The following is an 18,996-nucleotide window of genomic DNA, read 5'->3' as shown; positions in this document are numbered from 1 at the left end:
AATCTGATTATTGGACTAATTTATAAAGAAAAATGATTGGTCTTCTGATGTTAATTATAGACTCTTCCTCCAAATACAACGGGGTTGGATTTCATTGGAACTTTTAAAAAAATTCCCGTAAACATCTCTTTCTCTTCGACTCATAAAATGTATAGTGAAGGCATATACTAGAGTGCCAAGCAACGTAATTTTGGTGAGCTGTACTAAGAAAACAACAATTATTTAGAAAACTTACAAAAGAAGTGATCGATGTAAATATTTCATATGATTAAATAAAATAAGAAAATATATTCAAGAAAATATTCAACGATGAATGTTATTTGTGGATGAGAATCAGAGGGGGTATTATGAGGGCATACAATGTCAGATTCTAAACTAGTCTCAAACAAAATTTTGCATTTGTACCGGGAATCAAAATCATCAAAATAGATGAAGGTGGCATTGAATAAAAGCAATTTTGGATACTGCCTCATTATAAACAATAGAGATACATAAATATTTAAATTTTACGTTTCTAACACCAATGGTATGTAAATTGATCAACAAAAACACTGGCAAACTACATAGGAATATAGTAACCCTTGGGTGAAACAAGGGTCTCCAAACAAGTTACTGTTTCATTCCAAAAGTGGGGAGTAGTGTCAAACTCCAAGTGCCTGTGTGTTCTCTCTTTTAGGTTGCACATAACAAACTTGTCTCCGTCAAGTGCAAATAAATTTTCGTCATTGTTTGAGAAATCCAAAGGCTTCATGGAACAACATGGGATGTCAAACTTAAATTTAGTCCACGACTCTCTCACGTTGTATTCCTTCATCACCCAAAAAGTGATGCCACGCCAGTTAGTTTTTGATACGAAATAAAGACACCCTCCCACAACTCCGATCAAACCAGGATTAATTAATGATGTTTCTAATATATTATTAACATCAGGTAATGGAACATCCCCATATTTTTCATCAGCTAAACTGAAAGAAACCATTTTTTTCCTATCGTAATTGAACCAGTGGAGATTTCCATTCAGAAACACCCCTGAATGGGAGAATTTAATCCAGTAAGGAAATTCTTGAATCTTTCTCCAGGAATTTGACTTTAGAGAATATAAACTGGTGATAATTTCACCACCATCATTAGGAGAAGGGGGCGAGATTTGAACAACTTTGTAATCGTCAAGGGATGCATCATAACCAAGTCCCCGGGATGCATAATGAGTTTTGCTAAATGGTGAGTATGGCAATCTAATCACTTCTTTGGTTGACGGATTCACCAGGTATATACCATGACATGTATCACATAACACCAAGCCACGACATGAGCTGGAGATCCGGACAGTCTCCTGAGGATCCGAGATGTGAATTCCTCCCACTTCTCCATCATCCCACGCAGACGCAGCATCAACCATGTCGCCGCAAGACAACACGAAGAGACTCCTCATTGGATCCAGAGAGTGGAACGAAGATGTGAAGACGAGTTTGAAGTTGGTGGATCTAGTGAGGTGAAGCTTGACAAATTGAGGATCTGCGAACATGGTGCGCCAAGGCTTGGATACACACTTAAACCTTACAATACACTCCACGGACAGCCTTGACAATATATCCATCATCAGATCGTACGGAAGGATTGGTAATAAATCGTCTCTCTTCTTCGTAGCCATATTTCTCAACTAGCCAGCCACCACTTTAAAGAGGATTTTACAAACGCAGTTTCTTTTTAATAATTTTTGGTAGGCGATATATATATATATCTCCTGATTTATGGTAACAATGTTATCCTATTTCTTTTCCAACTTCCTTATATCATTAGGATTACGCGTCCCTCTCCTTGTTTAACATGAATCAGTGATTATTTATTCTTAAGTATAGTCCTTTATTTATTTATTATTATTATTACTTTTTAACTGTGAATGACACTAATAAATAAATAACTAATTTAGGCTATAATTTAAACATAGTTAGCCCATAATCTTTTCTTTTTGCAATTAACGTGTTTATCGGGTGAATGCATGGATAAATTACTAATATTATTAAAAATAGTACACATTTCGAATGAGACACTCATTTTTGAACTAATAAAAAAATAGACACTTATTTTGTAACGAAGCAAGAATAAAGAGTTTGCAATTAATTTTTTTAAGGTAAAATACAAAAACACCAATGAACTATTGGGGTTTTACAACTTTTCCCATTTCTAAAATTAAGAAAAATTAAAAACAAAAATAATATAGTACTATTTTCTAATTCTATTTATTCCTTCTCCTACACTTCGTCTCTAACACAAACTCTTCATATTTCTAAAATTAATACTTATTTTGCTTCTTATTTGGATATGATATAAAACACTTCCAACACCACTAAAAAAACAATCACTATAATATTTGTAGATTTCACCTGCCGAAAAATCACAAAAAAACACTGGAAAAGGCATTGCCGACGAGAAAAAAGTACTGAGAATAAAGTACTGAGAATGCCTCCGCCAAGAGCTTTCTCGGCACTTTTCTGAAACCGCTGGTAAAAATACCCGCAGTAAATTAAAACCGACTGTAATTTCACTTTCGCTGGCAACATAGAACTGCAAGTTATTATTCTTATTATTTTTTTATTTTTGTGTGTAAAAAAACCAACACTCTCTCTCTATTTCACAAACTTCAAAATTATCAATAGACACTTAACCGACATAAGCTTCATAACATTCAGAGTAAATATACATCCAACTGTGTCAAATATTCACAGAGTTCAACAAAAAATAATTAATTTCCTTTAATCATAACTTGTCCAACAACACCATCATCTAATACATCATCCAAAGCATGGACCAGTTCTCTATTTTCTTCCTCCCACTTTCGAAGCTTCTCGTTAGAATCAAAACAAAGCTTGATGATGGCCTACTTTGCTTCAGAATACAAGATGAGATCTTCACACAATTGCTTTGAAGCAGAGATTCCACTTTTATTTGGTATTCTGCCATTCTTTCTTTGCCGTGCAATCAGATTCAACTAACACCTGTGGCAAGTAAAGCTAAATAATTGGCACACTACAAAGAAAATAAAAGTATGCAACACTTGGTCCAAATTGTCCTTAAATGAATTCTATGTTCATCATGTCAGCTCAACATATTTCACATCAACATTTATCTAACAGGGCGGTAGTTTATACAAGGAGAAAACAAGTAAAGCAAGAACTGTTTACCAAGGCAAAGGGAATCCATTGATTGGGAATAAAATCAATGCAACCTGAGAAAGGAGTTCTAGCCTAATATTCCATTTAATTGAAAAGCAAAATTGACTTAAGAATTATCCAAACAAGTTTTAGCAATAAGCCTTGAGTAAGGTCTAAGCTATCCTAAGCCACTAAAGAGAGGGAACATCTGTTAAGAGGGCCTTGTATAAAAATACAAGGGTGTATCAGATAGCAGACAACAAAGACAAGCTGTTGACAGTCAATTTTAAACCTTCTGCACCAGCTGGGATTAGAAAACATCCTCCAATCTTCGCTAGAGGCAATGTTTCCAATGATGGGAAAATTATCTCAATTCATTGTAGTTTCAGTAGTTTTTATGTCTTGAATTTATGTTGCACAATGTTGATCAGATCACTTTGCATATATATATATATATATATATATGCCATTGAACACAAAGTTAATTGAAGAAAAGCCTATCAACATATATATGCCATTGAACACAAAATTAATTGAAGAAAAAGCCTATCAACATATATATGCCATGGAACACAATCAAATGAAGAACCAGTCCTCTTTTATTTCACCTTATAGCTTACTGTTTCGTTAGGCACGTAATAGGACCACAATGTACCAAAACTTTCTAGACTAACAAAGTTCATACCAACCACATTTTTTATAAGTCTGAAAAGAAAAAAGAGCTTAATTGAAAGGCAGATCATAGAAAGCAAGGCAACTATATGACCATCTTCCTACTTCCCATGTAATATATACAACGGGATAATAAAGTTTTCCTTGCATGCATCACAGGTAATATATTATAGATTACTGAAATAGTAGCTCCAAAACAAATTATTTTACATATCCATATATCTTCCTACTTCCCATGTAATATAGTAGACATATCACTAATGGAAACATATACTAATAAAAGAAAAACCTTCATTGACTGCAACCAGAAGAACTGACCGGCATCCATCCAATTCATTCCTTGCCATCAGCAGCACAAAGTGATCCAAGTTGGACAGGGGCTTGGGTTCCCACCACCTTGGAAGAGCCATAAACTGACAAATCCACGCCCTGAGCTTTCTCCTTTTCAATCTGGTCTTTGATTCAGAAGTAAGTAATTCTCAGCCATCCTACAAAAGTAGGAAGTAGTAAATTTAAATTTTCCATAACTATTAACTCTGGAGATTTGCGTAACTTCTTCAACAAACAAATTTGACTCAGAATAGTAACTGAAATTACGTCCAAATTAATATAGATTTGAAGCTTTCAAACAAGCAACTATGGAAGAAACATACTGTACTTATTGTAAATGCAACAATAAGATCATGAACAAAAGCAATTAATGCAGATAAAATTCAGACTCTTACCCATCATCTAGTTAGCTACAGTACTACTAATGAAAAATTTTGCCCAATGTGAAACCGCCTCCAGTCTTGAACACTCTACTTGTCAAAAAAAAAAAATCTCCAGTCTTGAACACAACATTGCCTAGAAAGAAATTTGAGCACTAAGCTCTAACAATGACATATTAGTTTAAATTGGTCAGCCCCAACAATTTATGATCTATCCAACCATACAATGAACTAGGGAGGAATTGCTAATGAAGCAAAGAAGTGAGACTTATATTAATTCCATAAAGTACTTTAAAATGGTTTATTATCCAATGCTAGAACACAGATTGAAAATATTTGAATAACATAATAGAGGCATTTTTTAATTTTTCAACTAGCACAGTCTGATCTACAGTAAAAATCCATACATAATGATGATAAAATTGAGCAATAAATCACCTCCGAAACATTTGTATTCATGGTACTAATTCAAACAAAATAATCAAAGATGGCACTCATAATGTGATTTGGGGAACTCAGATAAGTACCAAAAATACTTACAACAGGAAGCATCCTGAGATGGAAGTTTACAGAACTTCAGAAATTTTGAAGCATGAAAGATAGGAAACTCACAAATCTATCAAGATTAGCATTTGACCTTCGAACAAAAAAGTGATGGCAAAGAACCATGGCAGAGCCTATAGGGGTTTGCAGCCTGCAAGTAAGGGGAAAAAAAAAGGATTCACAAGGCTAATCAGGTGTTTTGGGTTGTTGAAAATGTCTCCTGCTATCTTTCCATTATTTAAGCCTTTAAAAATTTAAAATTTCTGATATTTCAGAATAAACAAGCATTATAGTCAGAATGAAACTTAAAAAATGAAGCAAATTCATAGGGAGAGATTTTTTCCATAGCCTTCAGTAAAGAAACCCAATTCAACAAATTCTTAACCTAGTTATACGCAATTCAAACAATTTCACATGCATATACATATATGCATGTGTGTGTATATATAGAGAGAGAAGACGACCTGAACAACCCCAGCAAAGGACTAGCTCCAACCATTAGCGAGTGAGAGGGGAACGATGTCCACTGACATAACAACTTTGACTATCTCCAAAGTGATGAACTGATGAACTCATCGAATATTGGCCGTGCAATTCGTCTTCATCCCCAAATGAACCGCTCGTGATGGACTGAGCTTCCTCCGAAGAAGCCCTAACTTCAGTCGATCAAAGAGATCGAACTTTATGCTCATCGTTTGCAAATCGAATTCTCAAAGTACTAGAACTTGTTGAACAACCATGGATTCGTGATGCTTGTTCAGATTGTGAAGGGTTTAGGGTTTTGAAAGCTCGAATGTAGATGGTAACAAATCGGTTGGTCAGCAGAGGTGAGTAATTCATGATGTGAGAAATCGATTGGTGATGATATGAAATTCAATTGCAAGGGATTGAGGAATGCTCTTTTCTAGGGTTGAGATTTTTCTTCGAAGACCTGATTGCCAAGAGAATATTCTGCGACAATTATTTATAATCAAAGAGAAGAGAAGAGAAGAGACGAGACTAGAGAGATGGTACTTAAATACATATTTATTACCTCTGCCCGGTTATTTCTGGCGGTTTTGCAAAAACTGCCGGTTTTGTCTACACTGGCAGTTTTTAAAAACTGCCGGCAATAAAGGCAAATTTCCGGCACTTTTAGAACCCCCAATAAAAAACTGCCGGTGTACGCTATAAATCTTGCAGTGAATAGAGACCTTAAGGCATGTTTGATAGCTATATTTGTTTTCTTATTATGCATAATATTTTTATTGTCTATTTTCTTAACTTAATCTCTCAAGAGGTTTGAGTCTCATCGATAATAAATTTGACTCCTTTAATAGAAATATTGAAAATGTGACGAAATGGAGGAGAAGAACTTTGATGCTATGTTCGGTTGCATGGAATCCATGCACCAGTTTCATACAACAAAACATAATTGAATCTAAAGTTGAGAATTTTGAAATATTATTGATGAATGAATATATATCTATATCCCTTATAAAAGTGAATTTAATTTCCAATATTTATATACATTTTAAAAACAATAGTTAGTTTATATGATACCAATAGTTTTAAAGGAGACCATAACAATGCTAATTTCCAAAAGACATAAGCCGTTAAGATGCATGTTGTCAAGGGTCATCAGTTGTCTATAAATACCTAGGAGTCCTGTACATTAAAATCTCATAAAATAAAAAATTTCTCCTTGCAAAAATGTTATTCTATTTCGAAGCCTAGAGAATTCTTTTTCTAATTGCATTAACGTCTTTATTTAATATTTAGTTTTTTTATGTGGATAGAAGTTGTTGTGAGTCATCAGATTTGGGGTGTTGCCAACTCTTCTTTTTAGACAATTCTCACACATTCTCTCTAATTTAACGCTAGTGACTCTTTTTTTTTTTTTTCCCATCATCTCTGCCTGATTCTTCTCTCTTTTCTTTGCTCTTATGAGTACATTGTTACACTACACACACCCAAATATACTAATTTGAATGGCTTTTCTTTCGAAAGGTTGCTAATTTGAATGTTATGCGTATACATGCGTACGCATATATCAGTATAAGCTGTTAAGATGCCTGTTGTAGTCAAGAGTGGTCAGTCGTCTATATATACTCCTATAGGTTAAGATATCGGGAATGCAAATTAATTTTACGGATAGCAAGACAAAACATCCTCATAAATATTGAAGAGACAAGATGAGTGTAGCTCATAGCATCAAGGGTTCAACTTAATTAACTTCTCCTAAAGAAAATTTCAGGCCTCTCAATAGCAACATGAGACATCAACCAAAGTGCTTAATTCAAATGAATCCAAAGAAGTTAAGAAATTCAAAATAAAAGTAATAATTTCTTATGGCTCCAAAAGAAGAAAGAAAAAGAAGAATTTCAGAAGCAGATGATGACACACACGAATGCTCAACCTTAGAAAATACAAACACGAATGCTCAACAAGGAACAAAACAACTGTAATTTAAAGGTTAAGGTGCCAATTAATGGAAATTTTAGTATTTGGATTAAAAATACAATTTATAGAAAAATATTTGAACTTCCACAATATGTCATTGACAAGATAGTTGATGCCCTAGTCAATGGAACATGCAAATCAGTGTAGAAAATTTTCTTATACGTCATTTTCCTATGGGATAACAAGTTTGTTATCAAATTCTTAGTAACACCAAATTCACCAATCAAATGTCTAAATGAACCAAAGGTTTCCAAACTTAGAAACTGCATGATAAGAGTATGTAATTATCCTTTGATGATCATAGTCGGGCGTAATACTCTCCGTCCATTTGTAACAAGGGGTATCTCTAATCCTCCAAGAACCAGAATTAGCCCATCACCGTCTGCTATTGTAAAGACCTCACACCAAAACTCCTCATCCTCCTCATCATCATAATCATGTGAAAACAAACCGAAAACTTTATATTTGTTCCTATCCAGAATGAATCCCAAACCAATTCCCCCAAATTTGACCAACTTTCAGGCAATTTGATAAACTCATGGGTGCTTGGGTTACATACATACACATGAACAAAAGGGACCAAGCATATCAGACCGAAACAAGAAATCCAAGAACTAATATGATCATCAAAGAGCTTAGTAAAGTTGTCACATAATGTTCCATTGTTCAAGTCGACAAATGTTATCCGAACAGTTGATTAAGTCTTGACATTTTCGGAGAGTTCAAAATTAAGATTAGTGCACAGCAATAGAGGGGTTGTATTAGATAAACGGGTGTGCAAATTCAAGAGCAGTTGATCAGAAGATATCAAAAAGAGCCATTCATTAGAAATTGACCTGAACTTGCAGAGGTCCTTTACTGGGAGTCTGATTAGTATGTGGATCAGTATCTCGCGAGGTAAATCAGTACCTTCTGTGACATCGTCTTTGTTGTTGATGTTCAGGGCCAATCTTTCGGGAGGTTTATGTAAACGCTCTTCAGCATCTTCCATTTCCAGACAACACCCTAGATAGATATCTCAAAACCCCATTCACCGTTGAGAAGGGGAAAGAAGACAGTGGGTGATAAAAGAAGAAAATAAGGGGTTAGGATTTGAATATTTTTATAAATATACCATTTTTTTTTCTTGTTAAGTACAGATCATGGCTAGTACTAAGGTGGTTGGTTTTAATTTTAGGCTGAAATGTTTATTAACAACAATCAAATCAATTTGTTGTAACGAGTTTTAGATATATATTTTTTATTTTTTTTATTCTTATTCTTATTTTTTACTCTCATTTTAAAGTAAGTATTCGTCTTTTTATTTTTATTCATCGTATTTAATAAGTTTTCAATTTAAAAAGTAAATGTATTATTTTTGTAATATTAATAATTTATTTTTTTTTCCTTTTCATTCAACCTATATAAATAAATCATCACTAATGATCTACTATGATTAAATTTGATAATTTATTTATTATTAATTAAATAAAAAATAGTAATAATTTTACTCTTAAAAAGTATTCTAAAAAAAATTCACTTATTTATTATTATTTATTTATTATATTTTATTTTATGTATTTATTTATTATTTGGATAAGAGACCAAATTCATGTTAAACTAGGATAAGGACTAACAAAGGAAAAAAATTTTATTCTATCGGAAAGTAAATATTGTATAAATGAAGAAAGAATATACAAGGCCCAAAAGCCCAACCCTAAAAGAAACTGAATACAGCATGTATTCCAAGCAGCCCATCGAGGCCCAAAAGAAGAATAAAGAGAATTGAAGCCTAAAGAACCCTAAACTAATGTTTTCTTTGCCTTCAGTCATATCCGCCGGTGCGAACAACAGGCGAGCACCGACTCCATCTTCAGTCGGTGGTTTGATTGAATAAGGAAAGTAGGAAACATATATATATATATATATAATGGCAGCATAAAGCAGGTTATCTACCCTGCCAAGAAAATTATCGAATACCCCATTCGAAAGCACAAAAAGAAACTCTGCTCGGCTCTAAAACCCTAGTTGAAGGAAAATTTGGGGTATGGCTATGGAGAAAGACGAGTTATCACCGATCCTTCCGTACGATCTCATGACGGACGTACTGTCAAGGCTGCCCGTGAAGTCTATTGTACGGTTCAAGTGTGTATCCAAGTCTTGGCTCGCCTTGTTCGCACATCCCCACTTTGTGAGCCTTCACCTCACTCGATCCCGCAACTCCAAACTCGTGCTTGCATATTCGCTCGACTTTCTTTCAAATTTTCTTCATCGTCCTAATACATTGAACGACCTTTTCGTGCTGTCTTGCGACGGCATTGTTGAAGCAGCAAGTGATTATATTGATGGAGGAGGAGGAGCATTAATTGACATCGTTCCTCCTCACGAGCGGAAGCAGCAGGTCTATATGGCCGGCTCTTGTCGTGGCTTGGTGTTATGTCACACGCGCCGTCGTTGTGCGCTAAGCTTGGTGAACCCATCAACCAGAGAATTCATGAGATTGCCAATCTCGCAGCTTCACAAAACTTCTTTTAGATCGGTTGGACTTGGCTATGATCCATCCGCTGATGACTACAAGGTTGTTCAACTCTCAACCCATCCCTTTCCTCGTAAAACTGATATGAATATGACTTTGTATTCGCTAAAATCGAATTCATGGAGAAGGATTAGAGATTTCCCTTTTCGAGCCGAGTCAATGGATTCAGGGGTGTTTGTGAATGGAAATTTCCACTGGTTCAATCCTGATATGAGTAAAATTGTTTCTTTTCATTTGGCTGAGGAAAAATTCGGGGATGTTCCATTACCTGATGATATTATAGAGGCACCTTTGATTGGAGTTGTCAGAGGGTGTCTTTGTATCCTATCTCGAGCTAAGCTCATCACAGCTTGGGTGATGAATGAATACGGCATTGGAGAGTCTTGGACTAAATTTGAGCTTGACCTTGACGCCCCAATATATGTCACGAACACGAAGCCTTTGAATTTCTCAAATAATGATGAAATTTTATTTGCAATTCCTGATACACAAGAGTTTGTTGTGTGCAATCTAAAAGAGAGAACATCTAGGCATATGGAGTTGATTAACTCTGATCTTGAATGGAGTGAAGCAGAGACATGTTTGGAGAGTATTGTTTCACCCCAGGAGATCATAAAGAAGGCGGAGGCCAACAAATAATGATTTTTGACTATCAATTTGCTTTATCTGTATTTGTCAAAAAGAAAATAAAAAATTTGCTTTATTCTCCCATGTAATTTTGCTGCAGTTGTTGTTATTCAATTTTCATACCATTGCTGTTAGAAATATAAAATTTTAAATTTATGTATGTATATATGCTTATATACATGATGAGGAGATATTTTTTGATTTAAATGCCAGCTTCATCCATTTTCTTGATTTTGATTCATGTACTAATGCAAGAGGAGGCAGCAGCCAGACCACTTGCTTGCTGGAGAAGTCCACTTCCATTAGGTGGTGTGATGCTCCCTTTAATTTGACTCCATGCTCAACTATCAAATTTTGCAATTTTTTTAATGAAATGCTAAGCCAAACAAGAACTTCTGCCCATGGCTGTTAAACAAATATCCCTTAATGCTAATTCTTTTCTTTTTTCCTTCTGGATATGTACCTCAATGCTATTTCATCAATACTAATAACATAATATTATGTTTTAAGAAGATCTGCCATCAGCAGCTACAAGTATCCAAATGTCATTCTACAATTCAAAACTCAAATCAGGTGGAAAAAATCTGAAGTTTGCATCACTGAAAAGAACTATAGAAGCAGCACCCCTTCCACAGAATGGATGGGAACATCATCCACAAGAGCCTTCCTGGTTAGAAAGCTGCAACACCGAATTAAAAAGGTATCAGTATCAGTATTTCTGGGACCAATTGATATGAACCAGAACCGTATCATGATATAAACAGGATTAAAATGCACAGTACTTGTAATATAATTCATTGTAGAAAAAAATGAACCACTAGCTATAGAAATATAGGGGAAGAGTTATGAGCCTACGTGGAAAAGAAAAGTCTAGCAAGTAAAAGTGTGAAACAAAAATCTCTAGAACTACTATGGGGTAACAAGTTTGTTATCAAATTCTTGGCAAATCCAATCAAACGTTAAAACCAACCTAATGTTTCCCAAAATTTAGAAACTGCATGTGTTAAGAGTGGTTATTTCTAAATAGTTTTCCTTGATAGAGCATTTAGCATAAATTTGTTAACAAAAATGGTTCCTGTCATTATTTTAAACTCTAAGGACCTCTGAAAAGAGAAAATCGCAACCCTTGAAATTCTACGACTGGAGAAGCAATTCAATATATGTACAATCAGAGCTAATTAGGACAGTACATAAGAGTGAATGCTGGAATACAAATCAAAAAAGAAATATACTAGTTACCCGGCATTTTCCGTTTAAGCCAATGAAGTACTAATATGTATAACAGCGCATAAGACCAGAGTAATGTTCTATATGTTTACTACCAGTTCATTCCGACTTATTGTGTGAAACAACTGCTAGACTTGTAAACTAAAGTTGCTATAAAACAGTTTATTATCAGATGCTTCGTCTCTGAGAGTCCGCAAGAAGGTTAATTCCTCATATTGCAGAAAGCTCACCTTAATGCTTTTGAGATGTGGTAAAAGGCTAACGAACTAAACGTGTAAAATGAAAACAATGCGCCTATAAGTCAGTTTTAAGGGTAGGTGCCATTTTCACCGAAGGTTCATTATTTTAGCATGCAACTATCATTCCATTCTCCAAGGAAAAGGCTGAGTTTCTCAAATTTTTGTCAGACTGGTACTGTAGCAAATGCATGACACATTGCACATGACAAGTAAACTAGGATTGCCCGGGTGACCAGATTGATAATGTAAGCATTTCAAAATAGCTAAACCATGTGTTAATCTCCTTAAATAACAAACTCATGCACACCAAAGCAATAATGTTCAAATGCAAATTATTCATGGGCAGCAAGAGCAAACATCCTCAAAATAATTGAAGAGATGAGATAAGTGCACCTCATAGTATCAACGGTTCAACTTAATAAACTTCTCCTAAAGAAAATTTCAGGCCTCTCAATAGCAGTATGAGATCTCAACCGCAATGCCATAATTCCAATGAATCTATAGAAGTTAAGAAATTCATAATAAAAGTAATACTTTCATATGGCTCTTTAGAAAAAAAGGAAGAATTTTACAACCGCATGACAAAAAAAACATCTATCGGAACATGACTGCTCAACAAGGAACAAAACAACACGAATTTAAAGGTTAAGTTGAGCATGGATTACAAAATAAAGTCCATATTATAGAAATATAATTGAACTTCCGGAATATGCTATTGACAAGATAGTAAATCAGTGTAGAAAATTTCTTATATGGCATTTTCCTATGGGGTAACAAGTTTGTTATCAATTTCGCAACACCAATCAAATGTTTAAACCAACCTAAGGTTTCCAAAATTTATAAGCTTCATGCGTTAAGAATTGTTATTTCTAAATAGTTTTGCTCAATTGAAAATGTAGCATAAATTTGGCACGAATCGTGTTTCCTGTCAAGTACTTTAAACTCTAAGAACCTCTTACAAGAAAAAACCCACAACCCTCAAAGTTCTAAATCACACTAGGACCAGATCGTGAAGAATCACTTCAATGGATGTTCATTCAGTCATTCATAGAAGATCAGGACAGTACATAAGACACTGAAAACCGGAATACAAATCAAAAATGAAATAGAGTAGTTATCCGCCATCTACTGCTATAAAACTCTACTACTAATATAGTACTTATCCGGGGTTTGGATTACAAAATACGGAAAAAAATTCTAGAAAAACATTTGAACATCCACAATATGATGTTGACAAGATAGTTGAAGCCCTAGCCAATGCAACAACTAAATCAGTGTAGAAAACTTTCTTATATGGCATTTTCCTTTTTCTTCTACATACCTAGCTTGGTGCATGTGGGCTTGGGCAATCAACACTTTTTCAATGTAAGGCCTTTAACCTTCACCATTTGCAAACTGTTCAGCATATTATGAATATTTGTCTGACATGACCAGCGTCAAACTGTGAAGATATAATTTGGTTTTTTCTTTTAATTTATTTATTGAACTAAAAGTTTCCAGCCAAGTCCTGATTTGTAAACAGTACTACACCCTTCCCATTCTTTGATTTATAATTTAGTCATGATCGTGATACATTCATGGCCGGTACCATGCAATGTTATGCTTTTATATGACTAATATTTTATGTTCAAGTTATTATATGTTCAGTTCATGTTGTCTTTTATGCAAAGTTGAATCTTGTGCTGGCAAGTATTCAATTTATACTTTTTAATTTGCTTATGATCTCTGCAATCTTCTTCGCACTAACCTTCCAACAAATACCATACATTATATGCTACACATCACATGTGTGTGTGTGTGCCGGTGTCAGTGGGTGGGAAGATGCCTAGAGTGATTGTTTTCACAATCTAATCTTTTCGGATAGCTAATCAATGGGTCACTCACTTCATACAAGCGACTCATCCACAATAGAAACTAAGAACAATATGTCATTAAGCAGTTGCAAACAAGAAAACAAACTCCGCAAATGATTTTCATCAATGACAAGTACAAACATAGTACAGATAATAGAGGATTATGGATGTTGGCACCAACTCATAGCAACAAGCACTAACCTTAATGAGTGCTGCATGTGTCTTCAGAATGAGATAAAACATCATCCCCAATTATAGAATAGCATTTAATTGAAAAAAATTCAAACAAATTCAAATTCTGTAATTAGTAACATACCATAAAGAGTCCAGAAATATGAAATCCACAAGAATCAAACATGTTAATAGATCAAGCTGATGATATCGAACAGGTGAGTGTATAATCAAGAACAGGTGAGTGTATAATCAAGGTCACCCCAGGTGTTCTTTCGATAGCAACATTGTCAAGCACAATCGTTCAAAGTTAATGATGTCTCTATCTGCTTCCAAGAGCAAATAAGCTAGCAAAGTAAACACGTCGTTTTGTTCCATCTGCATTTGATTCTTCAGCTCTTCTGAAAATCCCATTCTCACAATTATAGTAATACAGATCTCCTTGATTTGACTCATCAAAAGAATAGTAAAACATATCTCCTTGATTTGACTCGATCAATATTTCTCCTCTAACCTCAGCCAAAGGTCTGCAACCCATATTATCAATATACCCATCCACAGTAGAGAAGTTAATGCTGCATTCTTTTACCCGAGTGTGATTACTGTGATCCTTCAACATCCATACATCCATAATTGAAATGAAAAAGTTATCCACTAAACACAAAACCCCTTTCAGCTCAACCAAAGACAACCAATACTCAGTGAAGTCTGAATAATCTAAATCCATATAGCACTGGGGATAGCCAATGAGTCCAAATTCTTCCTTCTCTAAATCCAAAGATAAAACTTTTGTGGGTACAACCTAAATCTGAGACCATCCAATAAATAAAACCATTGACACAAACCGACGTGGTGCCCTTCTCCACGTGTATACAAGGGGTTTTTCTAATCCTCCAAGAATCAGAATTACCCCCACCACCATCTGTTATTGTAAACATCTCACACGAAAGCTTTCTATCATCCCGGTGCTCTGGACGAAAGTCACGAAACAAATGGGCAACTATATATTCGTTCCTAACCGGAATGAATCCGAAACCAATATGTTCTATGGAACGAGAACAAAAAGCTTCGGGCAATTCCAGAAGCTCGTGGGTGCTAGGGTTACATACATACACCTGACTAAAGGCGATTAAACATATCAGACCAAAGCAAGAAATCCAACTACACATATGATCACGAAAGATGGTAGTAAATTGGTCACACAACGATCCGTTGTTCAAGTCAACAGTGGTTATTTTCACCATTGATATACTGTCGTCATTTTCGCTGTCTCTAGAACAATTACAAGAAATGTATAGAGGGGTTATATTAGATAGACGGGTGTGCATATTCAAGAACAGCTGATCAGAAGATATCAAAGCGAGCCATTCTTTAGAAACTGACCTGAACCTGCAGAGGTCCTTTATTGGGAGTCTGGTGAGTATATCGATCAGTATCTCGCCAGGTAAAGCAGTGCCTTTTGTGACCTCGTCTTTGTTGTTGATGTTCAGTACCACTCTTTTGGGAGGTTTATGTAAACCATCTTCAACATCTTCCATTTCTAGGGACATCCTAGATAGATGATGCCTCGGAACCCTTTCACCGTTCAGAAGGGGAAAGAAGAGAGAGGTGATAAAACAAGAATAAAATAACTTTTCACATGAGACAGCCTTTAATAATTAATACTTGTAGTTTATTGAAATTTAGGAAGTAAAAATAAATAAATTAACATTCATATTAGAAAAATTTTGGATAGAAGGGAGTCAAGGGTTAGTTTATTAAGAATAGTATTGTAATTTAAAAGTGTATAATTTAGGATACTATATTAGTTCAAAATGTTCATAATAACACAATTTATTTTTTCTCTTCTTTTTTGACCATATTTACAGGATGAAAATTTATAAAGTAAAAAAAAAAAAAAAGTTGACTCATATTTCTTATTATAATTTCTCTCGTTGTCTCCTACGCATCAAATAAAAGAAATTTGGTACTTTCTTCTTATTTTCCCTCCACCCTTATTCCTTCCTTCCTGCATTAGAGTTTTAAAGGGAAGTAACATCTCATTTTATCGTGTATAAAGATATAAATAATGAAAAAAAGAGAGAGAAAAGTCTACTATGATAATGTTGTTGTTATTAATAATTCAAATATAATGAATGTTATGTTTAAAAGTTAATCAGACCTCATTTCATTTTTTTTTTTATTATTATTATTTTTATCTCGATAAGAAAGCACTCACACATTCCCTCTCACACACTATTTTGCACACACTCGATTGAATCTACTCTATTTTGCACACACTCGATTTAATCCCCTGAGAATGAAGATGTTATATCAATGTATCGGATACCTTTTCAAACCACAATTTTAATTTCCTAAGCCAACTAATTGAATTGGGAGAGTGATTTAGCCTACTTTTTATTCTATATAACATAATTATATTTCAAAAGTTTATAACACCTTTCTCTCACATAACTTCTTGGACTAGTTTTTTTCCTAACTAATTCTATTTTCTATGTGAATTAGATATGTGTTCCTCTCTTCATAGTAACTCCAATGGCATTGCCCAATTTTGGCAATCCGGCCAGCAATTCCACCTCAGTATTTTTCAAGAGTCACATAAGCCTTTTCAAGGGTCACGTCAGCGTTTTACACTCTTCAAAATTTAGCTATCACATGTGCTCCAATTGTGCATTTCGCTCTCCAAAAATATTAATATTTTTAATAATTTTTTAAAAACTTTTCCTTAACGGCAATAGTTTTCATCTTATATAAACAATCATTTTCTCATCTCATCATTACTACATTCATCTTTATTCATTCTAGCAAAATTTCAATTCACATCTCCTTCAATCTCAAAATTCCAATGACTTCTTCATCACGATATTTTCCTTTGTTAGACTCTAATTCTTTATCTTCTATATCATCATCCTTATCTGGCAACCCTATTGTCGCATTGATTTAACAAAATCAAGACCTTTTAAATTCGTTTTTGAATTCAGTGAACCCAGATATAGTAGAACAAGTCTTTAAACTGCGTAAGAGGTGGTACATTCATCGTGATCGAAAGGGAAGTCACCGTCAACTAATGAAAGACTACTTATGACGAGAATTGCACATATCCACTGGAGTATTTTCACAGACGATTCAAGATGCGACGAAAACTATTTCTTCGTATCATGAATAATGTTAAAGCTTATTACGACTACTTCGCCCCAAAAAGGGATGCAATAGGCTGTTTGGGATTGTCTTCTATACAAAAGATGACAATTACAATACGTATACTCGCATATGGTTATGTAGCCGATCATTGTGACGAGTATATTAAAATCGGTGAGAGCACTGCTATTTAAAGCCTGATGGCATTTTGTAAGGCTGTTATTGGTATGTATGAGGAAGAGTACACGTGTCCACCTACCAAAGCTAACATACCACGGTTGCTTCGAGAAAGGGAGGAGAGAGGATTCTTGTGTATGCTTGTATATATCAATTTTATGCACTGGGAGTGGAAGAATATCCCAGTGTCGTAGCATGGTACGCATAAGGGACACCCCCCTACGCCTACGCTCATATTGGAAGATGTAGCCACAAAAGATTTTTGGATTTAGCATGCATTCTTTGGAATGTTGGGTTCACACAATGATATTAATGTGTTGGATCATTCCCGGGTATTCGACAGTGTTTTCACTGCCCAATTGCCTTCGATTAATTTCGTGGTGAATGACCATCATCACCATAGAATGGTGTATTACTTGTCTGATGATATATACCTTGAGTCAGCAACTTTGAAACAGACCATCTCGCACCCAACTATTGGAAAAGAAGAACTTTTTCGTCAAAGAGACCTGGAAGGAAGATGTGGAACGAGTTTTTGGGATCTTACATATCAAGTGGGCAAAAACGCGAGGACTAGTGCATTTTTGGGAGAAAGGGGCCTTGTGCCTCATAATGAAAACGTGCATTATCCTTCACATTATGATTATTGAAGATGGGCATCATGCCAATGTTAGAAGATGCACTCCGCCACTATAAGAGACAATCTTGATTTCCATATTAATTCAAAACCCATCGGTCTTTGCGGCACATAACTACTTTCGCCAAGTCCAAATTCACAATAAAAAGACAAATTTGTGGTTGATAAATGATCTAATTGAAATTTTTTGAAACCGTTTTGGGGACAAAAACGTTAAATTTATATTACATTTATTTGTTTTTAATTTGTTATAAAATTTTATGTAATAAAATATTTATTATGTAATGTTTTATTTCGGAATAAATAATTAAACAGTTTGTTGATATAAATTGTTTAGTAAATTAATAATGAAATTGTTTGTTGATTAAATCAAAGTTTTCATTTCATGCATTTATTTATAGAGGTGAAAACAAAGGCAATTTTTTTATTAAAAAGAAAAAAAGAAATCATTTTTTTAAAATAAATTTAATTTTGTTAAGAAATAAATTTTTGAAATTTTTTTTTTTTTTGGGACAGTATAGTCTTCAGCCGTTAACGGCTATAATAGCATAATAAGTTAAAACAAAAAACAAAAATTTTATTTTATTTTTTTAGCTTTTTTTCTGCCCAAGAAAGCCTCAAGGCACTGTTTTAACGGCTCTTTAGTTCAGTTGTGTTGAGAAAGGAAAAAAAACCAAAAACAGCAAGAAAAATTTATTTCTGACAATTGTTTCACCCAAACACGCCCTTATAAGTTTATAACCAATTTCTCGGTCATCTATAGTGGTTGCAGTTGATCCATAAAGAAATAAATTACAAATTTACTTGGGAGTTGGGACATAACCCACGGCCAATACAAAAGTAGGCCAAAAAGCCCATTAGGCACAGCCCACCTCTAGTGCCAAAAAAAAAAA

The 18,996-nt window shown here is 34.5% G+C and overlaps 4 protein-coding genes across 5 annotated transcripts; 2 read left to right on the top strand and 2 right to left on the bottom strand.

The window, feature by feature from the left end:
• Positions 1–559: 559 nt before the first annotated feature.
• On the bottom strand, positions 560–1,651 carry LOC132278031 (F-box/kelch-repeat protein At3g06240-like). The gene has a single exon (XM_059779864.1). The coding sequence runs from the start codon at positions 1,649–1,651 to the stop codon at positions 560–562; it is 1,092 nt and encodes a 363-aa protein (XP_059635847.1).
• Positions 1,652–9,545: 7,894 nt separating this feature from the next.
• On the top strand, positions 9,546–10,673 carry LOC132278030 (F-box/kelch-repeat protein At3g06240-like). Its single transcript, XM_059779863.1, has one exon. The coding sequence runs from the start codon at positions 9,546–9,548 to the stop codon at positions 10,671–10,673; it is 1,128 nt and encodes a 375-aa protein (XP_059635846.1).
• Positions 10,674–11,134: 461 nt separating this feature from the next.
• Positions 11,135–15,783, bottom strand: LOC132279514 (uncharacterized). Of its 2 annotated transcripts, none has more exons than XR_009471340.1 (2): positions 14,297–15,783; positions 11,135–11,340 (listed from the first exon to the last, which is right to left on the bottom strand). XR_009471340.1 is itself a non-coding variant. In XM_059781507.1 (2 exons), the coding sequence occupies exons 1-2, from the start codon at positions 15,699–15,701 to the stop codon at positions 11,271–11,273; spliced, it is 237 nt and encodes a 78-aa protein (XP_059637490.1). In that variant the 5' UTR covers positions 15,702–15,782; the 3' UTR covers positions 11,135–11,270. The 2 variants fall into 2 exon arrangements, 1 of the variants encoding a protein (XP_059637490.1); XM_059781507.1 differs by having other exon boundaries at positions 15,535–15,782.
• Positions 15,784–17,489: 1,706 nt separating this feature from the next.
• Positions 17,490–18,116, top strand: LOC132278029 (uncharacterized). The gene is made up of 2 exons (XM_059779862.1): positions 17,490–17,609; positions 17,739–18,116. The coding sequence occupies exons 1-2, from the start codon at positions 17,490–17,492 to the stop codon at positions 18,114–18,116; spliced, it is 498 nt and encodes a 165-aa protein (XP_059635845.1).
• The last annotated feature ends 880 nt before the right edge of the window (positions 18,117–18,996 follow it).

This window comes from Cornus florida, unplaced genomic scaffold (genome assembly GCF_030987335.1).
Source record: "Cornus florida cultivar Cherokee Brave unplaced genomic scaffold, ASM3098733v1 CherokeeBrave_3.0.0_Hap2_Chr10, whole genome shotgun sequence".
NCBI classification, from domain to species: Eukaryota; Viridiplantae; Streptophyta; class Magnoliopsida; order Cornales; family Cornaceae; genus Cornus; species Cornus florida.
The sequence above is the reverse complement of the archived record's forward strand: the minus strand, read 5'-3'. Positions and strand labels throughout refer to the sequence as shown.

Excerpts from the sequence above, each read along its gene's own strand:
- LOC132278031 (XM_059779864.1), bottom strand. The coding sequence starts at position 1,651 with ATGGCTACGAAGAAGAGAGACGATTTATTACCAATCCTTCCGTACGAT.
- LOC132278030 (XM_059779863.1), top strand. The coding sequence starts at position 9,546 with ATGGCTATGGAGAAAGACGAGTTATCACCGATCCTTCCGTACGATCTC.
- LOC132279514 (XM_059781507.1), bottom strand. The coding sequence starts at position 15,701 with ATGTCCCTAGAAATGGAAGATGTTGAAGATGGTTTACATAAACCTCCC. Across the intron at positions 11,341-15,534 it reads AAGGACCTCTGCAGGTTCAG|CTTTCTAACCAGGAAGGCTC; the intron begins GTCAGTTTCTAA and ends TCGGTGTTGCAG.
- LOC132278029 (XM_059779862.1), top strand. The coding sequence starts at position 17,490 with ATGGCATTTTGTAAGGCTGTTATTGGTATGTATGAGGAAGAGTACACG. Across the intron at positions 17,610-17,738 it reads GAGGATTCTTGTGTATGCTT|CATGCATTCTTTGGAATGTT; the intron begins GTATATATCAAT and ends TTTTGGATTTAG.